The following is a 7,500-nucleotide window of genomic DNA, read 5'->3' on the forward strand; positions in this document are numbered from 1 at the left end:
CCTCGCGACCGTCGGAACCAGCTCTGGGGGTACTTCAACACAACACTGACTGTAGATATTGTGGCTTGCTAATGTAGCTAATGTCGGAGCTACGAAGCATAGCTATTGGGAAAGTGACAGTTAATAATGGGGCTTGCTAGCATAGCATTTTGGGCTAGCTAATATACCTACCAATCGTAGATAGCTAGTCAAGCAATTGTAGCAACATATTGGAGCTAGCGAGCCAGGATATTGGGGATAGATAGCTTAACTATTAGAGCGAGCTAGGGTAACTAATTGAACTAGCTAGCATAGGTATTGGAGATGGGTAATGTAGCTGCTGATGCTAGCTAGCATAGTTTTTGGAGCTAGCTAGCTCTGCTATTGAGCTATTTATTGAGTTATTGAACTCACTATTGAGTTAGTAACTCGTGGTGGCCAAGCTTATGCAGACCAATGCTACATGCCATTGCCTATCTCCTTCAATACACTGTCCATGTCCATAAAGGCATTAAAAGCCTGTACACTATATATATATATATATATAATATACACACACAGTGGTAGGCATACGTTTAGGCACCCATGCTAAAGTTGACTAAAAAGAGGGATAAAAAAATCATCTTTTGGAAATTGATCTTAATACCTTAATTAAACAAATGAGGAAAAATCCAAATTACTGTCTAAGGACACCAACTTGATCTTTGAATGAATAATGTATCGTTAACAAATTAATGTTCTCCATTAAAATACAGGGTGCATCAGCATAAGAATAGACACTCCTATGTTAAATTCCCATAGAGGCAGGCAGATTTTTTTTTAAAAGCCAGTTATTTCATGGATCAAGGATACTATGCATCCTGATGAAGTCACCTAGGCCATTGGACTTAAAATAGCCCCACATCACCACATACCCTTCACCATCCCTAGAGATTGGCATGGTGGTTTTCAGTTGGCCTAATAGCTGTCAGTTAGCCTAATGATTTCTCAATGCAAATCAAACCAGCTAATTGGCTAACTGAAATAGAACCATGCCGATTTCTAGGTATGTTGAAGGGCATGTGATGATGTGGGGCTACGTTTAATTCCAAAGGCTAAGGGAACTTAATCAGGATGCATAGTATCCTGGATCCACGAGACTGGCTTTTAGAAAAAAAAATCTGCCTGCCTCAATGGGAATTTAACATAGGGGTGTCTATACTTATGCACCCTGTATTTTAATGGATAAATTTTTTGTTATTTACGGTACATTATTCATTCACAAATGAAATTGGTGTCCTTAAAGGTTGGATTTTTCCTCATTTGTTTAATTAAGATATTATACATAAGATCGGGTGGGTGCCGAAACTTTTGCCTACCACTGTGTGTATATATATATATATAAAATATTAAGGGAAGTACACCAGACAACAGCTTTCTCCCTCCATAGATTCTCACGGTAGGCTTTTGTAGGCAGAGATATCCTGGAAAGGGGAGGAGCAAAGGGAAAGGAATGTGATGACTTGATCATGTTACAAATGGCTCTTGGCAGGAAGTCACACATCTGTCGAGATTGCAACGAGGATGGATGCGTTTCATGATGAGAATGTTATGAACAGAGTTTGATAAACCAGAGATTGAATCATTGTGAAATGGGTATGTAAGTGGATTCAGGCAAGAGGATCTAGTGTTTGTATGCTCAATTCCCCACTTCTTTCCTTATATGTGTATGTGTATGTGTGTGTGTGTGTGTGTGTTTACTCATAGATGCCGCAGATGGCTCAAGCCCTGTATGACTACAAGCCCCCCCACGCTGCCCACCTCCACTTCCTGCGGGGTGACATCATCGACCTGCTGGACTGCTCTGGGCTGGCCCACTGGACAGGAAGGTGTCATGGAAGAGTTGGTTTATTCCCCCCAGGATACGTCCAACCTCTACACCACTAAGTCATATGTGTATAAATATATAAATGCTTTAGTTGCATATGCTTAACCATGTGTCCCATGATACATATATAAATATCCATATATTTTATACGAAGACACTTAGGAATACCTCTTGTTGACATAAGACACACCTGCTAATTATGCATAGACTGATGATTCATTCTTAAATCTGTATTGGAACAGCAAGCCCAAAGACATCGTTTCTTTAGAGAAATATGGAGCAAGAAATATTTCCTGTTTACAGGGTCATGGGTGGTGTGGGAGTTCAGGGTGAAATCCTGATCCAATTATAGATCCCGTGTCTTGTACTGCCTGTGCTCAGTAAGGCTATCCACCCTCCTTAAGCCCTAAAAAATTGGCTAATCTGCTTTTTATGTGCAAATTGAATGAGAAATTGTTTATAGACCTCTGGTGCTGCGACAATTCAATTTATTGAGGTATTTCAAGAATATATACACAAAAAAAAAACCACGTTAGCCATACAAACATATACTTTATGAATAATATAAAAAAATCGGATTACAATTATTAATCTTCTTAACGAGACCTGAAATCATTGCTATCAAAAACATCGACCTACTTATTATCATCAGAAAGTGAGTATATGCCATTCAATACACCAACAAGACTTTTATTTTCATAAATAGGACACTGTGTGGAGGGAATTGTGACTAATAGGTCGCCATGTCCTCTTAGTTGCTTGCAGCTATCTGCACGTACAAAAATAGCATGCCATAATTCTTAACAAAATCTCAAATGTGTATCTTGTAGTTGCATGGCCCAAAGTTTTGTATATTAAGTAACTTTATATCGTTTTTAAGGTTTAAAGTGGTTTTGGAAAATATTTACCTGGAGTTCTTATAATTGATAAATTGTTATAGGCTACCTAATGTACAAACAGCTTCCTTTGTGGATTTCCTTTGCTATAAATGAACAGAGAATCCAATAAAAAATGTCAAAATGATACGCCTTCTTTCATTCAAAAGCAGATTCAAATATATTCATACACCATCTCTTAAGTTCAATCAACTCTAAGGAGAAAGCATGGATGAGATGGTGGCATGGATGTGAATGAGTGAGTTGATAAGGTTTTAGATCAACTGAGGCATAAATTCTGGTGAATTAGGCAAAGTATGCAAACAGAAAGATGTTGATGCTGACCAGAAGGAGAGCATTGGCATTGCAAAACCTGGACCAAAACACAGTCTCCCGCACGCTCGGGACTCTAGGAGGTGGAGTCGGTTGTGAACTTTGTGATGAAATGCACAGACTGGGGCCCTGGCCACAGGTCACTCTGCACACAGACTTTGAGGCTGCAACACACACACACACACACACACACACACACACACACACACACACACACACACACACACACACACACACACACACACACACACACACACACACAGGCACACACAGGCACAGACACATGCACACACAAAAAAAACGCAGACACAAACACGCACGCAGGCACACACAAACACATGTGCAGGAACACAGACACACATTTGCACGCAGGAATGCACACACACACAAACACACACATACACACAAACATGTTACGTTTAAGCATATCTGTGCTTATTGGATATATATTAACGACATGAACCAGTATGTACCATACGCCTGGCCTCTTACCAGGGGGGCTACGGTTGCTGACAGAGGACACTTTTCTCAGAGGGATCTCTCTCTGCACCTCCTCCGTCAGAGTCCACCACGTCAGGTTAGTGAGCTGAGGGAGAGAATACGCTCAAACTTGTCCCATCTACCACAACCATGTATCAAACGGAACATTCAAAGAGGTGTGTACTATAAATGTACAAAGCACATCAGCCTACATACTAAAAATAAATCTTAAGTAAACGGTTTGTTTTTTCATCATATTATTTATAGATTTATCGCTTCTTCACGTTGTAAAGATGTGATAGATAGAGAGCAAGGCAGTGAGTTTGATCCCCAGCCATAGGGTTCAGTGTTCGATTCCCGCATATCCTCCACTGTTTGACCCAACCTTCTCCTTAGTGAGCTACATCTGAATTCTCTGCGAGTGGCTTTGGGGTGAATGCACCTCTCAATAAATGACTAGTGTGGATGATGATTAAAATCGTGTAATAGTGCAACAGACCAGACAGAGGTATGTGTTCGGACCTGCTCGGGCGTAGGCGGGGGGGTGAGCAGCGTGACCACCACCACCACGATGGTGGAGAGGCCACAGAGCAGGATGGCGAAGTGGAGGTAGTGGACGCTGCGCAGCACCGACGGGGCCCAGTCCACCACGCCACACCTGGGGGGTGGGAAGGCAAACTCCAGCACCATCCTGCACACGCCCACCACCAGGCCCACCATCAGACCCCAGAACGCACCCTGTTGCACACACACAGAGACACACGTGAACACAGGGACACGCGCAGACTCACAAACACACAAACAGACACACGTAAACACAGAGACACACGCAGTCACAAATACGCACATACACAGAGACACACGGGAACACAGGGACACGCGCAGACTCACGAACACACACATACACGCAGACACACCGCATACACAGAGACACACGCAGTCACAAACACGCACATACACAGAGACACACGCAGACACACAAACACACACACAGAGACACAGGTAAACACAGAGACATGAACACAGAGACAAATAGACTCACAAACGCAACCACACAGACGTGTGCACATACATAGAGACACGTATTTAAAGACAGAGGCACATGCAGGCTCACAAACACACACAAACACACACACACAGACACACACAGATTCACAAACAAACACACACACAGACATATATAAACACAGAGAAACACGCAGTCACAACCACACATACAAACACACATGCAGGCGCACAGAAACACTTGAATATAGTGACACAGAAACATAGAAACACACCTACGGTAACACAGAAGCACACACAAACACAGACACACAGACACACCTATAGTAACAAAGAAACTCTTGTAAACACAGAGACGCGCAGACGCAGAAACACACCTGCAGTAACTAACTATGAAACTCATTATGCAAGGATGAAAACACACTCTGTTCACTTGCTAAAGACAAACTGTCAGGGTTTGAAAATTCATGTTAAAAAAATCTGCAGAATGAAATTCATGTTGATTGGGCCAACTTCCATCTATTCTTCAGGGGAGTAAAGAAGAGGAAAAGATAAATTTTTGCCTTTATGTTTATGAGGTCACTTCAACTTCATAGGGTTCCTTATTTCTGGAGGTACTCAGTAATGTACCTGTGCCCAGGATTAAAACAAAAAAATCTCCCAATGACTATAGGCTTATAGCACTCACTCTCCTTATGAACATTTGAGCAGATTATAGAAGAGGAGATTTGGGTAGAAGTCAAACCAAATTGGATCCATTCCAATCTGCTTAAAGGGCAGGTAGGGGTGTGCAGATTAACACTGGCACTGTACTTAATGTTTTTTTTGTGATTGCTTTTATTGACTCCTCCACAGCTGTTATCTGTGTTGAACCTCACGTTTTTTTTCGATGACTTTACAGAATTATTGTCTAGCATCTCCACAGACTTTGACTGCCTAGTTATAACTGGGGACATTCATGACATCCGTCTTCACACTGACTCTGGCAAAACCTCAATACTAATGCTACTAGACCTCAGTGCTGCATTCGACACTGTAGACCTAACAATTCTTTTGGACAGGTTATAAAACTGGATGGGGCTTTCAGGCACAGTCTTAAATTGGTTTAGGTCCTACCTACAAAATAGGAACTACTTTGTTGCCATTGGCGACTTTGTATTGGGATCAACCAACGTGACATGTGGAGTCCCACAAGGTTAGATCTTGGGACCCTCTTTATTCAACATCTACATGCTCCCACTAGGGCAAATCATGCAAAATAACAATATTGACCATCATTGCAATGCCGATGACACGCAAATCTATGTATCGCTATCACCAAATGACTATCGTGCCATAGATCTGCTGTACCAGTGCATTGAGCAAATCAAAGACTGGATGTGCCGAAATTTCCTTCAACTAAATGAGGACAAAACCGAGATAATTGTATTTGAATTGAAATCGAAATGTAAATTCAGATTTACATTTCGACAGTCACATCAAATCAGTTACAAAATCTTCATATCATCACCTTAAAAATGTAGCATGACTTAGAGGGCTCATGTCAACCGAAGTCTTACAAAAACTTGTACATGCCTTTATCACTAGTAAGCTTGAATACTGCAAGGGTCTCCTTACAGGTCTCCCAAAAAAAAACTCAAAGGAAACCTCAGCCTTGTTCAGAATGCTGCTGCTAGAGTTCTAACAAAAGACCAACAAATTTGAACATATTACACCAAATCTTAAATCGCTACATTGGCTTCATGTAGGTCAGGGAATTGATTTTAAAATCATGTTGCTAACCTATAAATCCCTACATGCTTTAGGGCCAAAATATTTAACTGATATGATTCCACTACATAAGCCTTCTAGACCACTAAAATCTTCTGAGACCAATCTGTTAATTATCCCCAGAGTAAACACGAAATATGGGAAAGCAGGATTTAGTTACTATGCAACAAATAGCTGGAATAAACTCCCTGAGGATTTAAGACTTGCCCTTACTCTGACCACTTTTAAAACAAGACTGAAGACTTTTATGTTTGTTTTAGCTTTCTGCTAAATCTTAAATACATTGCATTGGCCTTTTTAACATTACGTTTATTTTCTATTTTTACCAGAGAGATACATGATCTGAGACCAGAGAGAATGTTGATCTGATCTTAAACACATTGTACTTTCTAAAATGCTTTTTTAACTTTGCCTTTATTTTTTATCTATTTTACAATTTTTTTGCATCTGTTTTCTTTTCTATACATTTTTTTTAAATTAATTTTATCGTATGACAATGTTTATATGTGAAGCACTTTGAGTCTTCCTTGTGTATGAAAAGTGCTACATAAATAAAGTTGCCTTGCTTTGCCTTTTAGTAGATTGACTTTACCTCGGATTAATACAGATGCTCTTTCATCTTCCCCGGCTTCCCCCAGGGGGTGTGTCCTCTCACCACAGCTATTTGTTTTGTAAACAAATGAGTGCCAGTGCTATCATGAGGACAGACGCGTCATCATGTTGGCGGATGATGCCGTCACCGTGTCCCTGCACTGATCAAATAAACCCCGGCCCACAGGTCGATGGTTAAAGGGATTCAAACGCTCCATCTTGTAAATAACAACAAAAAGGAAGTTGATAATTGAGGATTTATTAGCTGAGGAAGAAGCCTCCCCCTAGTCTTCCTGCTGTTATACTGTATGTGGCCAGGCGGTCAAAATTGTTAAACAGCACAAGTATCTGGGGACAATTATAGATGATCAATGAACCTTTAAACCAAATACTGACATTGATTTGTCCAAAGGCCAATCCACGCATGATGACTTCATGTTTACATCACTTTTATGAGAACACTTTACTCTTGTGGGGACTGTTGTAAATTACAGCTACAAACAGCAAAAAAAGTCAGAGCTTCAAAAAGATCAAATACATTGCTGCTGACCCTAGTCACCCACTGATGTAAGAAAGCATTTGTGGTTGGTGGCATTGGCC

At 40.8% G+C, this 7,500-nt stretch overlaps 2 protein-coding genes across 3 annotated transcripts in view; one reads left to right on the forward strand and one right to left on the reverse strand.

Moving 5' to 3' along the window:
• Positions 1–3,132, forward strand: part of LOC130379614 (GRB2-related adapter protein-like) — a 6,285-nt gene extending 3,153 nt beyond the window's left edge. The window contains exons 5-6 of one of the 2 annotated variants that reach the window (XM_056586556.1): positions 1–29; positions 1,726–3,132. The exon at positions 1–29 is cut by the window's left edge and continues 266 nt beyond it. In XM_056586556.1, coding sequence (XP_056442531.1) covers positions 1–29; positions 1,726–1,905 — 209 coding nt within the window. In that variant the 3' untranslated portion in view covers positions 1,906–3,132. The remainder of the gene's footprint in view (positions 30–1,725) is intronic. The other variant, XM_056586557.1, reaches the window with a different exon arrangement.
• slc5a10 (solute carrier family 5 member 10) overlaps positions 2,350–7,500 on the reverse strand; it is a 23,192-nt gene continuing 18,041 nt past the window's right edge. Inside the window, exons 13-15 of the mRNA XM_056586497.1 lie at positions 4,057–4,272; positions 3,547–3,640; positions 2,350–3,218 (exon numbers count right to left, since the gene is read on the reverse strand). Of these exons, the coding sequence (XP_056442472.1) occupies positions 3,028–3,218; positions 3,547–3,640; positions 4,057–4,272 (501 nt within the window). The 3' untranslated portion in view covers positions 2,350–3,027. The remainder of the gene's footprint in view (positions 3,219–3,546; positions 3,641–4,056; positions 4,273–7,500) is intronic.

The sequence above is a fragment of the Gadus chalcogrammus genome, chromosome 3 (genome assembly GCF_026213295.1).
Source record: "Gadus chalcogrammus isolate NIFS_2021 chromosome 3, NIFS_Gcha_1.0, whole genome shotgun sequence".
In the NCBI taxonomy this organism is placed as follows: Eukaryota; Metazoa; Chordata; class Actinopteri; order Gadiformes; family Gadidae; genus Gadus; species Gadus chalcogrammus.